Source organism: Xylona heveae (genome assembly GCF_001619985.1).
Source record: "Xylona heveae TC161 unplaced genomic scaffold L228scaffold_9, whole genome shotgun sequence".
NCBI lineage: Eukaryota > Fungi > Ascomycota > Xylonomycetes > Xylonales > Xylonaceae > Xylona > Xylona heveae.
The window spans coordinates 1068064-1089410 of NW_017264201.1; the positions used below are offsets into that span (position 1 = coordinate 1068064).

The 21347-nt window shown below is 47.4% G+C and overlaps 7 protein-coding genes across 7 annotated transcripts; 3 read left to right on the forward strand and 4 right to left on the reverse strand.

The window, feature by feature from the left end:
• The first annotated feature begins 814 nt into the window (after positions 1 to 814).
• L228DRAFT_180851 (hypothetical protein) lies at positions 815 to 1318 on the forward strand. Its single transcript, XM_018329567.1, has one exon. It carries the CDS (start codon positions 897 to 899, stop codon positions 1155 to 1157), a length of 261 nt encoding a protein of 86 aa, XP_018186423.1. The 5' UTR covers positions 815 to 896; the 3' UTR covers positions 1158 to 1318.
• A 3070-nt stretch (positions 1319 to 4388) lies between these two features.
• Positions 4389 to 5445, forward strand: L228DRAFT_270138 (hypothetical protein; the record flags this gene model as incomplete). Its single annotated transcript, XM_018335376.1, has 2 exons — positions 4389 to 4578; positions 4652 to 5445. 2 exons carry the CDS (start codon positions 4389 to 4391, stop codon positions 5443 to 5445), a joined length of 984 nt encoding a protein of 327 aa, XP_018186424.1.
• Positions 5446 to 8132: 2687 nt separating this feature from the next.
• Positions 8133 to 9694, reverse strand: L228DRAFT_284785 (hypothetical protein). Its single transcript, XM_018336261.1, has 2 exons — positions 9357 to 9694; positions 8133 to 9251 (listed from the first exon to the last, which is right to left on the reverse strand). The coding sequence occupies exons 1-2, from the start codon at positions 9427 to 9429 to the stop codon at positions 8365 to 8367; spliced, it is 960 nt and encodes a 319-aa protein (XP_018186425.1). The 5' UTR covers positions 9430 to 9694; the 3' UTR covers positions 8133 to 8364.
• Positions 9695 to 9848: 154 nt separating this feature from the next.
• L228DRAFT_262746 (hypothetical protein) lies at positions 9849 to 11609 on the forward strand. The gene is made up of 7 exons (XM_018334441.1): positions 9849 to 10516; positions 10626 to 10741; positions 10823 to 10930; positions 11004 to 11218; positions 11287 to 11313; positions 11355 to 11376; positions 11422 to 11609. Exons 1-7 carry the CDS (start codon positions 10150 to 10152, stop codon positions 11479 to 11481), a joined length of 915 nt encoding a protein of 304 aa, XP_018186426.1. The 5' UTR covers positions 9849 to 10149; the 3' UTR covers positions 11482 to 11609.
• Positions 11610 to 11709: 100 nt separating this feature from the next.
• L228DRAFT_249691 (hypothetical protein) lies at positions 11710 to 12534 on the reverse strand. Its single transcript, XM_018333147.1, has 3 exons — positions 12267 to 12534; positions 11898 to 12166; positions 11710 to 11838 (listed from the first exon to the last, which is right to left on the reverse strand). Exons 1-3 carry the CDS (start codon positions 12278 to 12280, stop codon positions 11825 to 11827), a joined length of 297 nt encoding a protein of 98 aa, XP_018186427.1. The 5' UTR covers positions 12281 to 12534; the 3' UTR covers positions 11710 to 11824.
• A 1413-nt stretch (positions 12535 to 13947) lies between these two features.
• On the reverse strand, positions 13948 to 15539 carry L228DRAFT_278949 (hypothetical protein; the record flags this gene model as incomplete). The annotated part of the gene is made up of 3 exons (XM_018335646.1): positions 14589 to 15539; positions 14186 to 14553; positions 13948 to 14123 (listed from the first exon to the last, which is right to left on the reverse strand). Exons 1-3 carry the CDS (start codon positions 15203 to 15205, stop codon positions 13948 to 13950), a joined length of 1161 nt encoding a protein of 386 aa, XP_018186428.1. The 5' UTR covers positions 15206 to 15539.
• A 3831-nt stretch (positions 15540 to 19370) lies between these two features.
• L228DRAFT_181142 (hypothetical protein) lies at positions 19371 to 20073 on the reverse strand. The gene is made up of 2 exons (XM_018329569.1): positions 19593 to 20073; positions 19371 to 19528 (listed from the first exon to the last, which is right to left on the reverse strand). Exons 1-2 carry the CDS (start codon positions 19973 to 19975, stop codon positions 19459 to 19461), a joined length of 453 nt encoding a protein of 150 aa, XP_018186429.1. The 5' UTR covers positions 19976 to 20073; the 3' UTR covers positions 19371 to 19458.
• Positions 20074 to 21347: the final 1274 nt, after the last annotated feature.

Consider the following 21347-nt stretch of genomic DNA (forward strand, 5'->3'; position numbering starts at 1 on the left):
CATGTCACCGTGCTTTGAGACCAACAAAGCCCCAAAAGGGCCTCCAGTTAACCATTTGATCGCCCCCCTTTTTTCCATCAGATGATCCGGTGATTTCTCCGCGAAACATTTGAAATGAGGGGCTTCCATTAGTACCATCCAAATGAGACTGGGAAAGAAGGTGTCCACACTATGACGGAATCCTTTACAAACTCTTGTTGATCATCTGCTACTAAAATGCTTTTGAAGAATTTCGATACCTGAGGCAGCCTTGTGTGGCTCTCAAAATCTACCTAAACAACTCGTTAGGCACGCTGACGCTGCAATTTTAATGGATCTCTGAGCCTCTATGACGAAATCCCACTCTAATCATCCACAGTGTCTGAAATCCGCCTTTTTATTTTTTCTTTCTCGGCAGAGATAAGCAAATTTTGCTAAATTTGTTGTTGGATCGACTTTGAAGTACTATGCATAGTCAACCAAATTACGAACCATAACGTGTGCAAGTCTCAAATATTAAAATCTCTGGGCGGTTGATTGTCCACTACCAGTACCCTGACATTGCTATTTTCGACCGGAATGGTCCTATTCGGATACTGGTGCGTCCCTCGGTCGTGGTGTGCATCGTTCTCGAATTTGCGCGTCAGGGGGCGCCGATCATGCATCGACCGAGGGGACACGGCCATGTCCACAGTGGGCGATCTCCGTATGGGGGTCTTAAGCTACGCCAAACGTGCTTTGCCGCAGCAGTGACAGCGCATATGAGATGACGGCTCTTCTCATAGCAGCATGATCTTCTTACGGAGTACTGCCATTACCTGCAATACCCCACTCTGTGAAATATTAAGCCACAACTTTTTTGCAAAAGTATGAGCCGATCAGCAGCCATGCAGGGAGTCACTTAGAGCAAGTTGAACATGCAGATGTTTGGGAAAGGCATGTACTGTAGTCGGCATCACGAGGGTTGTGTGGTTTCAGCAGCTGTCACCAATTTGTGCCCCAACAAACCTCACGGCGCTCTATTGTCACTTCAAATCGGACAAACGGGTGATAGTTATGTCCAATGTCAGCAATTCTCCTTCCCAGGAGATGCTACTCTAAACGAGCCTTTTACACCGCGCTCGGTTACCTCCCCGCTTGGAAGGCTTAGCTGTCTTTCCGAATTCTTTGAGAGTTGACTTCGGCATAATCTGACATGACTACTGCTGTGGAAGACATCAATTACGGTTACTGTTATGCGGTGGATCACCGCTAACTATCACAAAGGTTGGTGGACCCAAGTACCCAGCTAAGGGTACCAAGGCTGGACCGGTGGCAACGCTACCTATCACTGGCCACCCAGTTTGTTGCGATGCTTTGCTTTGAACGAATGTTGTCCCTGTGCCGGATGGGGTTCGAACGATGATAGTTTTGTGCACGGTTAAGGATAATTTCTTAGGGAAATGATGCGTTGCCACATAACAGGGGGTTGCGCTTTTTGCGGGTAGAAATTATTTACGATGAACGATCTTGGTGGATCTACCCACGCTTGTTTCGCCCTCTCACACCGAGCGAGGCGGAGAAAAATCGGCACGTCAAGAAAATTGGGCCAGATATCCAAAGAAGAAAGCGTCGCAAAGAGTGGAGTGAACAACTGCCTGCCTCTTCTGGCGCGCAATACAATGGACTGAGTTGCTTGCATGCTGGCCGGGCACGGGATCAAACTTGGCTAATCAAGCTCAAATGCACCATCTGGACGATCTAGGGACTGGGCCCGCTTATTCGACAGCAAAATCAAATCAAAAGGTGGATGCGGACACAAAACACATGGGTTGAGTAGATCAAGAGGGTGGCTCTTTCTCCCACTTACCCTTCACTATATGCTTGAGAACCTAGGGCTGTCGGTTAAAGAGCTTCGAGAGTTTAGGGAGCTTACTCTCCTCATTCTTACTCCTGCGGTCTCTCTGGGGCGCAGTTTCCCACTGGCTCCCCACAGGTTACAGGTGCACGCCGCCCCAAACATGATTGGGTTTGGTTAACACAACACGGCGCGATAGCCATGGGATATGTTATATGGTGACGGAAATCTGGGTTACAGTTTACGCTTATGGACGATATCGCATGGCCCATCCCGCCGCTGCATGCGTGATCGTCAGCCCTCCCATTGGAACCATTGACCGGCAAGGCAGCAGTGTGCTGTTCTTTTCATTCTACGGATACCTCCTCCTTTTACCTTTTTCGGGCGTGTCGAATGAAATGAAAATGATATGTCAAATTTGGCGGCGCAACGGCGCCCCGACGCCCACCCTCCCGGGCCACCAACCAATTGCTCGGCCGCAGAGACGGTCTCCAAACAGCTACTCGAGGCAACGATTTTCGTACGAAAATGCGCCAGAAAGGGTTCGGGAGCTGGACTGTACGCCAAACAAGCGAGACAGGGGAGTGGAGAATCATTTTGAAAGACGCGAGAGTGGATGAACAAAAGTCCTCGTCCCGCTTTTCGGCAGTCATTCTACCAGAAGAGCGGAGATCGACCCCAGCGTGGCTCTAGGCGCCGGTTGGCGTCCTTAACCAGGTAAATGACGCCCCCCAGTAGATCGTCCCACCGACTACCGATCACGACGACGATAATGATCCTGGGACCACACACACACATACATACACAGGCTAGCGGCGGCTGCGGAAAAAAATTTTGACTGCGAGAAATTGTGTGAAAACTTCTGAGACGAAAAAACAAAGTCACCGCAACGCTGACCACTATTCGCCGCACGGTCGGCCCTCGAGAGGTCTTCCCCCGTGTTTCTTGGGGCTCAGGGTCCCATGTCATGGTCATCGACGATTCTTCATCATACCTGGTCCGCTTGTGTCCTCGTGTCTTGCACAGCCGGCGGTCGGACGGGGACCCTTTTCCAGCTACTGATGCTACTTTCCGTTCTTGTATGGCGCCTTAACTCGACACAAGGGTCCCTAGGGTCGCGCTATTGATTTGACGGGGCGAACGCTACCCAGGATGATTGACGTGAAGGGCTGCTCCTCTAATGCTTGACGATCCGTTGCGATAGGCCGGTCGTTCCTGAAAAATAGCTTCAAAAGCGACCGCACGAGACGGCCAACCCGCTGTCATGCTACAAGACACTGGCGTATGGTCCCTTGCGTAGCTCCGTTTTTCTTTCGTCAATACTTCCCTACCTCTCTATCCCACCTGTCCACTTTATTTCCTGACTATTAGGGAGACCCCGGCAGGACCCGCCGCCGTCTTTTCTTCGAGCGGCTTGATGCCTAATTGACATATGGTTCGAGCAACTGAGTTTTTTACAAGAAAAAAGAGGCGCCAGTTATGCCCGCGCAGCATCTGGCGCTCAAATTTTTGGCCATGAAGTGAGAGAAAAGAGGAGCTCCTGAATCTTGATACTTTTCACACCCGTTATTCGCGACAAGAGATTTTTGTTCGGAGCTTCTGAAAGAAGTAGCTGCCTATTATCAGAAGTATCCATTCCAGTTTGTCTTCGGCCCTGCATATACCCCAAATTCGATAGCCTTACACCGGACTTGACAGGCGCATCCTGGTTCGCGTCGAAAGTGTATTCTCACCTGCTTGTGGTTTTATCACGTCGGCCCTTCTTTGCATAGTGAGGTTGGTCCACCCCACGATCCTCCTTAGGACGGAAGCCTCGCAGCACGGTCTGCACGCCTCGTTCCGAAATCTCCGGGTACATCGATTGATGGCCCAAGGTTCCCCCCTTACTCGATACGCAAAAACGGCGTTTCGGTGGGGAAATTGAGTCTGGGTGGCTCCTTGCACCACGGTGTCGAGCTTTGGATCTTCGGCTTGGCTTGGTCTGACGAAGTCCGACCGTTGACCCACCAAGGGTCTTCGAGTGTGTTTGGGGACATTAAAGTCACGAGAGTCTTGAAAAAGGGCGACGATCAGGATTGAATAGCACGCTGCTTCCCCACGCTGCTTCCGACGTCCGCCTTCCACTGCCTATCTCTGGTTGTGAAGCGCTGCTGTCTCTGCAGAGGACAGCTCCTCACCACAACGAAACCTTTCCCATTTCTGACGGATGTGAACTTTCTTCGTTTGTGCACTGTCTGGTACTCGTCTGGATGATTTGCTGTGGTGTTTCACAACGTTGGTCGCTGGCGTCTTCTGTGCCTGGATCCCGCATCGTGATCTTTTGAGCTGTGCTGAGGTTTTTGAGCCTGCGAGCCTGCCCCTCTTCTCTCTGGCACTCTCTCCCATATTTCTTCTTGCCTTTCTTCTAGCTAGCCCTTCCCATTGGGATATTTCCGGGTTGGACTTGTGTCATTTTAGATACCCACTTTCTCGCGACATGCAATTGTCGAGCATCGTTCACAACAATTACCCTATACACTCTGGATCCGGATTTTCTCACAACGAGACGCGTGCGCATTATCCTCATACAGCTATGGCTTCAGCATTGGCATCCAACCCGTACTCATCGGGCCAGAGTATCAACAACTATGTTCCGCAACAGCGATTGCCGCAGCCGCCTCCATCGCCACCAGTGGAAGAGAGCAGCAACAGGTGCTCGCTGCCGTCGATATCAAGTTTACTTTGCGACATTGCTGGTCGGGCTGTTGCCCAAGATGGTCATGGTAAGCAGAATAACTTCTGGCCGTCTGTTTTTTTTTTCTGCACCAGGCTAATCTATAAATTTCCCTCTTGCAGCTCAAGAAAAGCAATGGCATGCACCAATGACGATGGAACCTGCGGTAGATGCCAGTCGGCCGACATCTCTCCCTTCAGCGGCATGTGGCCCTTCAATGCTGGCCAGTCATTCTAGAGTAATTCTCCCGCCTACACCCCCTTTGCGGCCGGGATCCGGTTTTGACGCTCCAAAGTCTCCCTCACGCCATTCGTCGGCCTCGTCAATCTCCGAGCCACCATATCATCTCTCTCAAGGGATCAACAATGTTGACCCGACTTCACAACACCAATTGGCGATTGTAGTGCCCCCACAATCGCAACATTCCATCTCGTCTCATCCTGAATCCGTCTCGCCCTACAGTGACTCCGCATACGGATCGTCTTACAGCGCATCCCCGGGACATATATCCACTCCTACGTCCTACTTCTCTGATCTTCATCACCCGAGCTCCGCACCGACGTCTTCTGGCATGTACTACCAGCGCCCGCTTCCATCTTCATATTTGCCGCCTATAGCGATCCCACTTACGCCTGGGGCAGCAGCAAACAGCGCAAACCCGTGGCAACACCACCATTACATCTCCCCTTCTTCCCAAGCCGCCTTTCCCCAGTCGCAAGATCGATATATTTGCCCGACGTGCAACAAGGCTTTCTCACGCCCGAGTTCTCTCCGCATTCACAGCCACAGTCACACCGGTGAGAAACCATTTCGATGTCCACACAAGGGCTGTGGCAAGGCTTTTAGTGTGAGGAGCAACATGAAGAGACACGAGCGCGGCTGCCATTCTGATGAGCATCACGTCATGGCAATGTAGAATCCCTGCGCGACCGCTCACGAGAAAGCTCGCAGAGATCAATGAAATGCATGAGGTTCATCCTAGCTGAAATGCGATATGATGAATATACGTCACGTGGACACTTGGACTTTCGGACCTGATGGTCTGACATTGCCATTGTTCATTGAAGCCAGCTCTCTCGTTCCTTGAGAACGATGATAATTGGTTTCTATTCGCCTAGTCGTCATGTGGGACCATTTGACACACAATGACGATTTTGCGACTTCATTTCATCTCTTGCGATGAATTATTATATTTCTCACCAGTTGAGACGACGGCTGGTGTCTTGAGCATAGCATCAATGCTTGCATTTGGTTATTGCATACTGGTTTTTTCTCTTCAAGTTATTCAGGTGTTTGGCAGAGGACGTCGGGTCTTACAGTTTGTTCGAAAAGGGAGTTCTCATGGCTTTTTTCCTCTACTATCGTTATTTTACGCTGCGCGGCCACCATTATCACTGCTTCTAAACGTCTTAAACCTCATGGTTTTGCTGCATTCTCTGCATCTGGCATTTCGGACTCATCGGCCCGGTCATTGTTTCTTGGTCCATGTTTGCTCGGCTCTCAAACTCTTCCACCTTTTTTCTTTTCATCATCATCAGTGTCATTATCGTTGTTGCCACCTATGCATCCATGCTCTTTTCGGATGGCATATTCATGACCAGAGCGCTTATACTTTTGTCTCACTCGATGTTCTCTGCATGATTTTTTCTCAAAATTCATCATCTCGTCATCTCTTCTCTTTTATCAGCCTTCTTTTTTTTTGACTCCACTTCCTCTTCAACGCAGCCGTACTTTCTTTTAATGCATATTATTTTGTTCCTCTTCTGTAATTTCCTTTTCTTAATTTACTATTCTCTTCGCCTTTTCCATCGTTTCATTCGCTGCGCGCCGGTCGGCCATTGAGCATTGCCGCCATCATGCATACCTCAGCTTATTTCCCCTTTTTTAAAGTTCTTTCCTTTGTCTATCAGCGCCACGGCATTTTCCATTGCATGAAGCTTTTCCCTTTCCCCTGTTTTTATTTCCCCCGTTTTCTATTTGAGGTTATTATCTTGGCACACAATTCTCAACTCAACGTGTCACTGTCACTTTTTTATAGCATCTAATCTGATTTGGTTGAGCATATTGCTTTCGTATAGTCAGTCTGACTTTGTCCCAACATTTACTTTTTCCTTGTCCTTTTCCCTTTTTTCCTCTCCTATTTCTTTTTCCTTCCCATTTCCGCTTTTCAATTTTCCTCGGCTTCATTCTTCTCCTCCCTCTCACCTTTTTGTGCATATTTCCATTCTTCGTTTTCCTTTCTTTCTTTATCTTGCCGTCTTACTTTTTCCTTTTTCCTTCTTCCTTTCCCTTTTTAGTTTCTTTTATCCTTTTAATCATGGCGCTGGAGTTTTTTTTTTTCTCATTCGAAAGTCATCTGCTATTTCCCTCTCGATGCGTCTTTTTACTGGACTCATTGCTCACTATTCCTTTTACTATTCCTTTCAATGTTAGTATTAGTATTACTATTACCATCGCTATTACTATTCCTTTTACTATTAGTATTAGTATTGCTATTACTATCAGTAGGACAATTAGTATCGGTATTACTGTTACTATTAGTATTACAATTAGTAGTACAATTACCATCATTTGCATTCGTCACCTCTTTTTTATACTTATATATTCATTTATTCATGCACAATCGGGTTCGGAATATGATTATTTAATCCGCTACTTGTACTTGCATGAAATCGACTCCTGTTCTACGTTGGAATCTTCTCCTGGCGTCCTCGGTCGTAGTGACATGTGTGATTTGTAATGTGCATTGATGCTTATTGTTGTTGTTGTTGTTGTTTGGCCTTTCTTTCTTTCTTTTTCTAGTGGGATAGAAGAAAATAAAATAAAAATAAAAATAAAAATAAAAAAATAAACCCCCTCCGAAAAAAATCTAAATAAAAGAATAGAAAGAAAATTAATTTGATTTAATAAAATAGAGAAAGTCTAGGATAGAGAAAAAAATTTTAACCAAATAGACGGGGAAAAAAAAAGACAGTGAGAACAGTAGGAACAGCGGAGACGCGGAGACACGAAAAAAAAAAACATGCAACAGCGGGGATTCGCTGGTCGTCACCGACCCAACTACTAGTCCGCCGATCTGAGGCTTATGTATGGCAGAGCGGACGGGATGCCCAGTTCTCCTCAGTCTATGGTCGCATGTACTTGGATAGCTTAGTGGTGAGGTATATATCCCTCCTTTTCTTTTTTTTTCTGAACTTTTTCTTCGATGAAGCGTGCGTTTACTTCTACACCGAGGTCTGTCTAAATCTACATGTATTTTTTCGACTTTCGACCAAAAAAAAAAAAAAAAAAAAGAAAGAAAGAAAGAAAGAAAGAAAGAAAGAACGAGAGAAAAGAGGACCGCATTGAAGAATTAGATGGAAACAAAATAAGAAAAAAGAGAGAGAGAGAAGAAAAAAGGAAGGAAGGAAGAAGGAAGGAAAAGGATAAAAATGAATCAAGTTGCAAGTCATTAGGACAGGATATGTTTGATTCACCAAGGGCTCGTTTGGTCAGTCAATAATGGAGTCCAAAGGAATCAAGAAAAACAGAATGCGTATGGTCACACGGAGATGCGGAAGAAAGCCGTAGTTGAGGAATGAGAAAGAAATATTTTATTTTATGGGAGGATGGATTATTTGTTTTTGAAATTGTACGAGAGTACAATAGGGAGAGAGAGTGTTTTAAATACATGGAAACGATTTCTCATAAGCAAAAGAGAGAAGAAAAACGCCAGGTATAAGACTCGGAGCAACGTGAGAATATGGGGGATGGGAAATGGGAGTGGTAAATGGAAAATAATATGATGAGAGCGCAACGTTTCCACGCTTAGACGTAAACAATAAAGGATAGGACGTTACAAATCCTCGTCTTCGACCTCCTCGACCTGCACAGTCCTAAGCTCACGCTCGAACCGCTCTTGCTCGGCCTGGAGACGCGCTATCTCATCCTCGGATGTTGCACCACCAGGACCCAGCTGCGCGGATACAGCCGACGGGGGTAATGGTGATGCTGATGTAGAAGATGTTTCTGCTTCCTTTTGTCCATATCCTTCTCTCTCCAAGCGGTCTGCCTCTTCGGGTTCTAATAATCTCCCGCCTTCGCCCTTTTGGAGACCCAGTTTCCGCTGCACAGCTGCAGGGACGAATGCTGAAATGGCCTCCTTGCGCAAATCTCGGACCACAGGTTTCGACTCGTACACCGTTTGTGCCGGCGCCTGTACCTGCGGCTTTTGCGGCAGAGCATGGGGAACCCGCTCTCCTCGGCCTCCCCCTTCTCCTGCTCCTCCTCCCAAGGGAATCATATTCGCATTCTTGTTGTGTCTTCTTCGCGGCGGGATTGGCGGCGGCGAGTCTCGCGGCATAGGTATTCTGCGAACTTCTTCGTCGGTTTCTTCGCTATCGCTGCTGTCTCCATCGTCGCTGCCTCTCCGCCGCTTGCCCAGATATGATCCTCCGCCTCGGCCACCTCGTTGACCGTGTCCTCCTCGACCTGTACCGCCGCCGCCGCCGCCGCCATCGTGGTGATGTGATGAAGAGAATTGTGGAGCTTTGTCACCAAGCGCTTCCCGCGCCTTGAGTACAGCACGTAGATCCCTTTCGAGCTCTTCAAGCACGCTCTTATCTCGTGTCGACAGCGGGCGAGACTCTTCTGCGGCTTTCAGTTCATCGATTTGTCGCTGCATGCGACCGGGATTTCGGCGGGCGAGCTTCTCATTTCGGCGCGTTTGCTGCTCGGCTTTGCCTGTAGCCAATGTTTAGCTGATGCTGTCATGTAGCATATAAAATGACAGATGATGAATGTGGGAGTAGAGCTATAAGCGTTGCTGGATGATCGCTTGCGACTTACTTTTCTTCAAGGCCTTTTGCTTTTCGAGCTTGCGCTGTGCTTGCGCCGGGTTGACAGAGCGCTCTTTTACCATCTTGGCTATCGCCGAAGTCTAAAGCAAACTAGTCAAGGTATTTAGAAGGTAGGATAAAAGAGCAGCGGCGTAGATGCGACTCTCCGTCCCACCTCAGTGTCGAGATTAGATGTACTCGTTGCAGCGGCGTTCAGATTGAATAAGCTGGAAAACTCAAATAAGATTACGAGCGGCACTTGGAGCAATTCGTTTATAAAGGTCCGACGAGGGTTTCCTTTTACTGGAGTTTAGTCCGATTCTTTAAGAAGTTGATGGTTTATGGTTGTCTATGAATTCAGCTGAAGTTAACATTTTGGATGATGCTCGTCTCAATCAAGTTTAGTTTCCGTCGATGCATTGGCTCGGGCAGATCAATGCCATGACAACCTACCACTGGCATAATAATCATGATCTTTCATATCCAACGGCCAATTTTCGATAATAAATCCCTCCAGTCCAACATTCGCTATATTCTTCTGGGAAAACAATGTGGTCCTGAACTTGAAGCTGCTGAGAAATATCCAAGAGCCCCTGCCGCACACCTGCAATGGAGCCAAAACTGGACGCGACGGTTTGCCTTAGTTTTGTTATCGAATAGTTGCATTTTTATTCACACACGCTCTGGTCTTTATTTTGACGTTTGAGATTCATTTGAAATTCCTTCTAAGTCAATTCTTTACTCGTTTATTAATTCATTTATTTTTTGTGGGCAAAACTTGCGTGTTTTTGCAATAATTACATATGATGGATCAAAATACGCCAAAACAAAAGAACACTCCAACCCTCTTCATCCCGCCTCAGATTGCTCGACCACACAAACGCAAAACCGGTTTAAATGGAAAGCATCGCGCATCTTCAGACCAGCCATATAACTTTTCCACGACGATCGAGGAGGACACGGCCGTCTTGAAAAAGCCCCGACGAAGCACTCCATCGACAGGCCCACGGGAAAAGAGCGCTGCTTCATCATCAGAACAACTGGACGAGACGTACCTAGAACAGCTTGTCTGTGGCCTGGAACTCCATTTTACCGACTGGGTACTTGATCATGTCGAAAGTCGAGAATGGTTGACTCGCCGCCAGAGACAGATCAACGGAGAGGACGGATGTATGTGCTCTATCTCTACCAGTCGTTTTTGCATTTATCTGGACAAACACCGGCACCATTATCATGCATGATTTTCTACGTGGAATTTGCCCGATGCTGATAATGAAAGACATACATTTATCTGCATTTCTAGAATCCAACATTTTTGCACGAATGAAACCGACAGTGACTCAAATGGCTCTGCGGAGATCCTTGATGAAGCTATCAAGTGAAGGCTATCTTGAGGTAAGCTTGGCATGAAACATTCCCAAGTAGTAGGGATGTATTGCTGTTTCATTGGACTGTCTAACATCACTTAACGAACAGCTGAGTCCAGATACATATCATGTGCGGCGTCGACCATCGACCAGCCCCGCAAGACCTAATGCCGAGGCCATGCACTCAGGGTTTTGGGATCAAAAGACTGTCTATGTGGTATGCTGGGGAGTCTGACCAATCTATATATTTGAGCACGTTGTTGATATTCTTTTTTCGTTTCTCTGCAAAGGAACCGCACGTCTCCAGCATTTCCTTGTCACCTGCGAAGCTAGCGCATCATCTCACAGCCGCTTCGAATCTTCCCTCCAATATCTTGCCCATCCAACACGTTGACAATCCGCATCGGCATCCATCGTACGCTTTCATCATGCTTTCTGACGATGTTGACGAGTCAATTGCATCGGACTCGCGACACTGGCCCCAAGATTGGATTGTAATGACGAAGTATGTTTATTCTCTTTCTCTCCTCTTCCACTAAAGGGGGTTTAGTGGCTGATCATTTGGGCTTCCAGAAAAGATTGGCGTCGCAGGACAGAGGAGTATGTTTCATTACTCAACTCTGAGCTGAAGAAAAGCATAGATTGTCGTTCCAACACAATAGTGTAAGGTGTAAACAGGCGTTTCGAGCTTTTACTATCGAAGCATAGCCACCAACTACTAGCTTGAGCGTGTGGAAAATGCCTGATGATCAAATCATCCAAGGCTAAGCGTATTATTCCAGCCAGAATGAAGATACTCACTATAGATATTGTAAATAACCCATTAAGCCTGTGTCAAAAACATGGATTCAAGTCTCCATACACGAGCTACGTCAGGTCATCAATTCACAGAGTAGAAAACATGAGCAATTGAATCATCTTCAACTTGATTATAAAAAGCTATCGTAGCAAGAGTAACAATGCATGAAGGAAATCGTAAAGCCATCCCATCATAAGAACCCAAATCTCAGTTGTAGCCCGAGAAACCCATTTGTGCAGTCGTCAATCGATTGACAAACAACGAGAGAACAATATGGTGTATCTTAATCGTTGGAAAGTAAAATGTAATCATTTACTTGCTGCCGCCTACATTGTACCCGTTAGCATCAAGTTTATCCAAGTCTTCAAACAACAGTTGTACTCACCACCAAGGGCGTTCTGGACGGAGCCAGCCGCATTGGCAACGGTGTCCTTCGCCGAGTCAAGGTAAGACTGGCTGGTGCCCTTAGCGTCATCCTTGTTGGAGCGCGTGGTGTCAAAGGCGGACTGAGTGGTGGACTTGTCCTCGGAGGGCTGAACGGAACCAGCAAGCTTGTCAGCGGTGCCAGTGACCGACTCCTTGGTCTGGTCAAGGTACGACTTCTGCGAGTCGGGAGTGACCTTCTCCTTGGCCTGGGTGGAGAAATCCTTGCGTCTTAACGCAACAAGTCAGCACATTTTCTATCCATGAAATGAAATTGACATTGAACAGCTGGAAGAAGCTCCGCCGGTCAAAGGACGATTGAATTACTCACCCGAGGTCAGCCATTGTGATGGATTTGAATGATTTGAGATGAAAAGTGTTTGTGTATTGGAAGATCTTAGAGGAGAATTCAGGTTGTTTAAGTGAAGCGTGTGTTGATGAGGAGAAAAGAAGATGGATGAGGTTGCGAGGGGAGGGGTCTTTATGTAGTGCTGGATCCTGTCACACGGGGTGCAGGTCCTGAATCTGTCTAGCGTGAATATGATGTTTGTGTGGAGGGCAACGACGACGACCTGACGTATTTGGTTCTTGCCTAAGTGGGAATCCCTCGGCTTTCAGCATCGTCACATCACTTTCACGATGAGAGTAACCGGATACGGATTACATCAAGGGTGCGGATCTAGGAAGGTCCCCTACGGGAGCCTCCCAAAGTCTAGAACGCGGGGGGCCGGAGGGTAGGACACAGTACGGTACATTGTTACTCCATGATTTGAGGCGCTTTTCCCAGAAAATGGCAGTTGTCAGTTCCAAGGTGGGGCTAGGATCAACTGCACAACGTCAAGCTTGGTTGAATGTGAGAAATAGCTGCCGAAACAAGTGGACCGAGATTGCAAATGATTATCCATTTCATTACCGTACGCAGCAGGAGGATAAAGGGGCTCGAGGGAATGCTTAAAGTGAGGAAGCAAAATTCGTCATCGTAAACAGGACCCAGAGCTTTCCCCGGATCATCTATGAAACAATAGAATGTACACGTAAATTACGGAAGGGTATAGAGGGTTGTCCTGTGGCTTGTGAAAGGAGGGGCAGCTGAGATGACTGGCGGGGTCCGGCAATTACCAGCACGTCATAGCCACTTCAAGCCGGATGGAGAACTGGATTGTCTTTGCTAAATTGTGGGGAGGGGGAAACAGCGATTGTCCATAGGCGGAAAATGGCAAGGGGCTGAGCAGGCAATTTTACCATGGCAGTATGCGATTTCTCTGGGTTCGCCATGATCAGATTTACAGGTTACGTCATTGAGATTCTAGCTCTCTCAATGACGCCACACCATTATCGCTAGAGTAGTCCATTGTCCCCTTTGGTGTGGCTTGGTCATCCCCGTAGTGCCACAGCGGTGTACATCAGCTTTACGACAGTTGAGGGACTACGATAGGACGACGTCTGTCACAGGATCAAAGGGGCACTCGGCCCAATGGCCTTTGATTTTCACATGCTCGCTTTCAAGCAATGGCGCAAACAAGGAGGCAGGTTACATGCTCTTCGGACGCTCGAAAAGCTGTTTTACTCTATCTCCATGACGAAAAATGAACACGTGCTGCATATTTCATTGACTAAATTATCCTTTATGTCATAAATTTCATAATATCTTAATCCGAACGAAGAGGTATTGATAAACTACGATTCTGACACCATTTCCAGAACCGCATGTGCAATTTGAATGTCTATGCTTGGCACAATGACTGCAACCCAGGGCCTCTGGTGCACAAGAGAAAAAGGAATCCACAGGCACAATTTTGAGACTAAAAGTTAAATGACAGATTCCATAACCCCTAAAATTAGCCTCGAAAGCCGATTTACTGTCTCCTTATTCTTCCAGTAAAAATGTGATTGAGATGTGGGCTTGAGACACATTGAGCTTGACATGGAAAATCCTTTTGAACGCCGCTACGAATCTGCCGCAATTTGACTAGCAGATCCGACAGCTTTGCCTTAGAAACAATGAGGATACTTTAGGCTGCCGCACGTCGTGGTCGCCGTGGTCGAGCTTGTTGACGGCCGTTCGCAGCCGCTTCTAACTGGGCGGTGTGGTGCCGACAACCGGGATTGTGTGCTGCATTTCCATATCTAAGGATCTCGTCATAGCGAGCGAAACATAACCAGCAGAACTCGTGTCCACATTTGAGGCCTGTCCCGGGGAAATTTAGCCAAAAGAAATAAATATGAAAGATGGACACACCAATCACTTACATGTCATATGGTTACAGCCGCCATTCTTGATGATTCTCCAGCCACAGTCGGGATTAGGACATTGCTTGCTCTCTTTCTCTACCAATGCTAAGCTTGCCTCCATCTGATCTGCTTCCTCCTGCGCCTTTTTCTTGGTCTGTTCAAAGTGTGCACAAGTTTCTTCAACATGCCATTCCACTTGATGAATAAAGCAGCTGCGGCGACCACAAGAGGCGCAAGTCATTATAGGCTCGGCTTCTCCGCGCTCATGAATCTGACCAGACTCGCATCCAGGGGCAGGGCACCAACGGAAGGTGGGATCAGTCGCCATAGTTTCACGTAAAGCCATTTGGTCATATCTTGAATTAGAATCAGCAATCTCCTCATGGCTGGATCAGTCAGTCATATGGTTTGCGATACCCACCTCTGGAAAGTCTCTGGCCGTGCCCACTCTTGTATATCTTCATATGAGAGTCGTGAAGGGCAGGTAGGGCAAGAGATGTTATTCCACATCCTGTTATCTAATTGAACCTGAATATGCTGTGCGAGACATTCAAGGCACATATTGTTCTGGTGAGCGCAGGTCGCGGTGATGGGTCGAGAAGGCGTGATTTCAGGGGTGAGATCACTGACACAACCAATGCATTCTGTGGTGACAATATTTGCCTCCTGTACAGGTCTTACTACATTAGCAAGTAGTTGAAGTAGAACTCGCCAGGAATTCTCTGGATCTCTCACGATCGGGTCAGGAGGTTGTGCCGCTGGATGTGGTGTCGCTGAAGGCTCAACCGCTGGGGGTTCAGGCGGGGGAGGCTCAGCCCTTGGTCGTCGAAGGATCCTGATACGATCCGCCGCAGTCAGCCCATCTCCTTGATTATTCTGATTGAGTATCAAGTAAAGGTCGACTTTCGAACGCCATCGTTCATAAGGGACGTTAATAGCATCAAGAACCTGTGCGAGTTGATGTTTTTTCCAAGTTGAGAGCGCCCATCCCATGACACGGTTCGGAGGACCCTCGTTTGGATTCCGGCGGAATGACATCGTTCAGATGCAGCTCGAAATGATCTTGAGCTTTCCAGAGCCAGCCGGTTGGTCGGAGTTGAAAAAGACGTACGTGAAGTGCTGTACGCTTGAAGAAATGATTATGCGACTATTATCAGCCTATCAGCCAGCATTTCCAAGGCGTTGCTGGTATTTGGAGGCGTTAAAAAAAATAAGTCATTTCTAACCAATAATTTAATGTCCGGTTTGCGTGACTGTATGAAAAGGTATTCTAAAGCCTGAGTGTGGTTGCATGGAATAGTCACAGGTGACAAGCATCACGCTGTGAGGAAGAGAAAAGCTGGGCTCAAAAGCCCCGGCTCACAGCCTCTTCAAAGAGCTCGAAGATGAAAAGGCTCAGCAAATATTGATAATTGGTCAGAATTGAGTCTTGTGCTGAGAAATCAGTTTTGACTTTTGATTCTGCCTTGCACAGTTGCACCGTATTGTTGACTTTCAGGATAGAAAGAAGTAGAAGTCCCTCAGCGATACGCATTTACTGATTTCGGTAGTTCGAGATTAACTGAAGAAATTGTCTGTATGAGGTTGCTGGAGTTTGTTTTGAGTTTGACCTTCCCGGCTTTCGGATGGTAAAAATGAACATGTGTGAACAAGACCGACAGAGGGCAAGCAATTGAAGTTCTCAGCACTGGAGCAGATATCTGGACGAACTCACTTGGGAGCCTCTTTATGCAGTGCAAATCGAAAACATATGTGCTACCTGGAAAAATATTGCACGAGAGAGAAAATGAAGGTATGTAATATTTGAGCAAGGCAGAAGGCAAATGCGGATTTTCAAGATCGCCTGACCTCTCATATTTGGGTAGAGCTGGAGGGAATATTGGAAACAGAAACATTATGAAAATAATTGACATATGCGATCATGGCCATGTGGTCAAACCAAAGCAAATTGAAAGGCCTAAGCAATTCAACTCTGAGCATATCTGTGGTCTCAATTGAGCTCAGTCCTTCTTACATAACTCGGTGATCGAATTCTGCTCGGAAAGGCCCCTGAAGAGGTGATGAAGAGGGACGCAGCCTCCATGACACCTTCTCCATTTTTAGCATGAAAAATATAATTTGAACGATTCAGAAGCTTTCAATTGTCATATATCTTGACGTGAGATCAAAGGCGGGCCTGGAGAGAGCGGGTTAATATTTGGAAATCCATTAAAGGACCTAACAACGAGCCGCGCTGCCACCCTCACAAAACGCGCGAGTTTCGCGAATCCCTGGCATAAAATTATGAGCCAATTATGCAGTTTATGTAATTTGATAGATTAGCATAAGAAACGTCCATATATAGGAGGGACTCTTCCCGCTGCGACGACTAGCGGATAAATTCAAATGATAAATCAGAACTTCTGCCTAATATCATGCCCAAAGTGCATTGTGCAAGTGCCACTTTCATTTCACACATTCCGTATTCTACTATGTTCACCTTGGTGCACCTTAGCTTTTAGTAGTGCCGGGCAGCTTGGATGTTCGGGTGACGATCATCCTGCAGGGGCGGGTCGAACTCATGAACCCAGACAAAAAGAAAAATTTTTTGAGTCTCCTCCCCCCTCCTTTTACGATTGCCACCAAATGATGAGATCCGGAAATCGGATATACTTCGTATCTTTCCCGGGGCTCTTGAAAGGCATATTCATTAAAGAAGAACCACAATTGGGCTCACCGGTGTGATATTGGGCTGTTGAACTATTGAACCGCTAGAAAGTCCGTAGGCCCGAGCCGTGATTATATAAGCAAGTTTGTGGTGATCATTTCCTCCATAGGCACAGCTGATCGACCAGAGGGGTGGCCCTACAACTTCACATTCAAGCTATGAGTACGGAGTATGGCGGAAGCCATTGGCAAACTCGTGTTGATGATTACAAAGCAACAAATCTGAGACACATTTGAGAATTTTTCACTCGAGTGGGACTGCGAGGGCAAATGGACGACCGAGGATCCATCGAAGGATCATTGATGTATGGCTAGCATAAGCCTAGGTATATTATCAGTGTTCTAGGTAAAAGCGATCAACTAGATAAAAATTGTGCAAACCAGAACTCGATGTCTTTGAATGGTTGTCTGTGGCCTGCTCGGACTTAGATGGAGATTTCTCCGGCACGTAATATATTTGTTGCTTATTTGTGGCGTAGAGCAGTCCTCGAGTCGTGGACTCGTCACTCGTGGAAGAAAATCAACTCATTCGGCGGCTCCAGACATTCTACAACCCCTCATAGCCTTGGTGTAATGGACAAGCAGCAACCATTGTTTTGGAAAAATAGCGCATGAGATTCATCAACAGTACATCGATGAAATTAGGGATACAGGAACTTGCATACATGGCCATGTCCATCCAAGGAGTCATGTAGGGAGATTCATTCGTGCGAGCAAGCGATGTCGCACGATGTATAACAGGGGGTATCAAGTAGTACAAGGGGACAATGTGTTATCGGATTGTCCTCACAGTTTGTTGAACCGGGGACTGAGCAAAAACAATCATGCGCTGACGGTCTTGGCGGCATTGTCTTGCTTATTAGATCTTCGATTGCTCTGTATGAAGTATGAGAGCGCTTATTGGGTAGCATTGCAGGCTATGCAGGAAATTTCCTCAAAATTGTGACCCTGCGATCGAGTATTCAAATAAGACCTTTTCATATCTTTTCTCAATGTAGTGTCATTTGTGCCCGAGCAGCAATACATTGGATATTGATGGTTCTACAGTCTACAGCTCAGAAAAGACAGCGGACTAATTAACGGCATCCTGATTTCTTGAGAATAGTTCGTCTTCGAATGCGGTTCAGATCATCTGATCGAAATCAGAAAATGATGCGATTAATTATTCTAACAGAAAATTTGTCGTTTTCATTATTATCTATCTTTCAATTGGAGAAGCCCAAATTTTGCCACGCAGGCATGATAGTCCCAAATTTCAATGAAACACCTCAACTTCCCATATATAGTCTTTTGACTAGACTAGCAAGACCCGAACATGTTGCAACTTGCGTTACATCTGTACCTAGCATCTCATGCTTAAGAATTTGGAGAGCCAAGGTGTCTCGACGAAACAAGAGTTGTCAGTGAAAATTACAGGCGATCAGCTACGCGACCTGTCAAGAAAACATCCGAATGTACGAGGTGCATAATCCATAGATTTGTTTTACGAATCGAACATTGTTGTTTCTGAACCTTGCTGGTTGCTCCGAACTACTTTCTGTACCAAAGACGATAGATCCTATGCTCGAATTTTCAAATTTCATCAAAATCTCCATCCTCCACGCTACGAGTCCCTAATTTTGATTATAGGAGCATCGCTCCATATGATATCGGAAATCCTTTTATTCTCCGTGATAGTATCTTTGTTGGAAACGGGAAAATAAGACCGATTTGAAGGATGTCAGAGATCGAGGTGCAATTTTTTGAGACTCTGCGGTCTTGATATCTTGATCGTCTGATCTTCCATGTAATATTGGCATAAGAGTTCCAGCCAAATGGACCAGGCCATTAGAGAAGCAGACGCCGTGTACTTTAGCTACAGTAAAATACAGTACGGTATGGCTTTACAGTTTGAAACGATTTCGAATCACCAGCCAAGGGCAGATGTTGCATTGCAGAATGAGGCTAGTTCTCCGTTAAATTTTCGTGCCTAATAAAATTGAAGGTCATTGGCCCTTCAGGGGCATTGTCAAAGGACCAATTAAGTGATTGGGGCTGCGCTGGCTGGGCCCCCTAGTGTTATAGCAGTCTCTGTGTACAGTTCCGTCGTACGTTCTTATGGGTGTGACAAGGTAAAACAGACGTGCCACGTTGATATAGGTAGGAATTGATCCAGCCTTTTCAGGTTCTCTATAATCTTTTAATTGAGCAAACCATCCTTAACCAAGGCTTTACCGGCCGCTGCGATCATCACCTTCCGGGATAAATGATGAGAAGCTGCTCCGACACCGAAGTATTGGGAGACACGCCTTTTCGATGCATTTCGCCCTCGCGCGTGGTACCTGCAGTTGGACAACCACTGGAACCGCCCGCTTCTCCGCTGATCCGATGACAGATGCTTTGGCATGCCCAGGTACCTGTTATCAAGCATTGGGTGTTCCCTATCTTCCGTAGCAGCAATTAATCAGATGCAAAACCCAACTCCCCATAAGCACGCTAATACTGAAACGATAGCCATCGACCCACTTTACAATAAGCCAAGGGCCCGAAACTGGAAATGCACGCGAGCACGTGCAAGGAAACGAGAGAGAGACCGGACATTTTCTTCAGACGCGCCCCGGTGCGTCTTCCCTACCACGGCCACGGGAACGCTGGTTGGCCGCTAGTGTCTCGGCGCTGGGGTCAATCAGAAGGGGCGAGGGGGGGGTTGGGCTGTCGAGGGAAAAAGTGCAGTACGTACCCAAGTATTGACCATGCCAACCTCCTTTGGGTGGCCTTCCGATTTGTAGAAAAATGGAATACGTGATTAATGCCATACGCCCCCTTCTCGTGTTTCAACCAATTACTGAGTTTCGCCAGTAGAACCAATGGCCGTATGAGACAACGTTGTCCCCTAAGCGTGCTACACGACTTTCTCGGGCGACGAGTCGAGCTGCCGAGAACCCCAGAAATGTCTAACGAGCATGGGCACCGTAGCTTCAACCGGTAGAGTAGAATAGTGCATGTCGTTTGGCGCGGTTTAGGTACTTGGACAAACGAGATGAAGTTGCCAGGATATTTATGAAGGGGCGAGGCGAAGCGAATGACAGGAGAAGAGGGAATGCGGTGGAGAGGCAGAGCCATGAGAGCAGTTTAGTCCCATCTCCACCCCCAAAACGAGCTCTCGGTCTCTGCTGACTTGCGATAACAGAGAAAACGTACGAAAGAGAGAATTGGGGAAGGAAGCGGCAATGGAGAAAGCCGATAACAGGAGAGCAAGACGCGGTCATGATGGGGAAGCGCCAAGGGAACAAACGCAGGATCACTTTGGAACCATGCCATGACCATGCATGCAATGACCATGCCACGCGAATGGGCTCGTGATGGTCTGGCCCCAAGGGGCACGTCGGAGGGGGGACCTGTTGGGCAAAAAGGCAGCTGCATCAAAGAGCTCCTGTATCACTCAAGATCTTCAAATCGTGGCGGCGAACTAAAGGCATAGCGGCGTTCGGTTAAGAGGATCGATAGAAGGCCGGAAAGGGGAGTTTGTTCAGAGGCTGCCCGGGTGGGAGCTGATCGCGTATAGTCATGACGCTAAAGTACCGGTACGAAAGGCCAAGGTTGGATCTTTTGTCATGAAAGGTAAAGCGTCGTAGACAGCTCTTCGTTCCCCCGGACCAGCCTACCACTACGACCGTCTTATCCTGTGCCGCTCCATCGAATGAGGCGAGTCAGCGACGCTGTGATGGCCACGGTCAAGCGATTCTTACCACCCCGATCGCCATGGGAACCTTGGATGAGATTACCTCTTGTCCGTTGCTTGAAAATTCTTTCTCGGAACGCCATTTCAAAGGGACTTGTGCGTGGGCTCTAAAAATGAACATGGACTGGACGGCGTCCCCAGTCCAACTCGAGTTTAAGCCCAAAGGGACCGCCTACGATAGGGACCAGGGCGCTCCACGCTAGGTTCAGCGGCGGACGACGAGCTTACGCACGAATGAACATTGGAATTGGTGTCCTTATGAAACCTTTTTGGGGGAGGGGCCTGGAGTTTCTGGCCAAAGTGCCCACGAATTTCCATACCTGGGACCGGGGTTGGGTCGGCGTTGGGGTACGCCGCACACACGACCAATTCCAATGCTCGATGCGCCAGACGTTCGTTGGTTTCGCCGTAGCCCCAAAAAATCTCAATTTGGATTTTTCGTTCCTGGTCACCTCTTATTCATCCGTTTCTAATCGACCGTCGAGAGGGCATCAGCAAGATACATGGACGCCGTGTGGTTGAGCATAATCAGCTGCTTGTCTTTCATCGTCTTCGTCGCCACCGACCCTTGATCGTCTCGTCTCATCGCCCCCAATCTTTTTTCTTCTTACTGATCTACCTATCATCTACCTTGACCGACCTACCTAGTCCATCCTTTCACCTTACTGCCTGATCTTCGTCTGCTTGCCCACGCTCACCTGAGAGCGAGTGACTGCCACTCACCCCGCCGGATCCCTTTTGGCGCACTCGACA

Bases quoted from the DNA above. Each gene is read 5' to 3' on its own strand.
- L228DRAFT_180851 (XM_018329567.1), top strand. From the start codon at position 897: ATGCAGATGTTTGGGAAAGGCATGTACTGTAGTCGGCATCACGAGGGT.
- L228DRAFT_284785 (XM_018336261.1), bottom strand. From the start codon at position 9,429: ATGGTAAAAGAGCGCTCTGTCAACCCGGCGCAAGCACAGCGCAAGCTC. The intron at 9,252-9,356 runs GTAAGTCGCAAG...CATTGGCTACAG, and splicing joins GCAAAAGGCCTTGAAGAAAA to GCAAAGCCGAGCAGCAAACG.
- L228DRAFT_262746 (XM_018334441.1), top strand. From the start codon at position 10,150: ATGATGGATCAAAATACGCCAAAACAAAAGAACACTCCAACCCTCTTC. The intron at 11,314-11,354 runs GTATGTTTCATT...AGAAAAGCATAG, and splicing joins TGGCGTCGCAGGACAGAGGA to ATTGTCGTTCCAACACAATA. The intron at 11,377-11,421 runs GTAAGGTGTAAA...ATCGAAGCATAG, and splicing joins TGTCGTTCCAACACAATAGT to CCACCAACTACTAGCTTGAG.
- L228DRAFT_181142 (XM_018329569.1), bottom strand. From the start codon at position 19,975: ATGGCTCTGCCTCTCCACCGCATTCCCTCTTCTCCTGTCATTCGCTTC. The intron at 19,529-19,592 runs GTACGTACTGCA...GATTGACCCCAG, and splicing joins TTGGCATGGTCAATACTTGG to CGCCGAGACACTAGCGGCCA.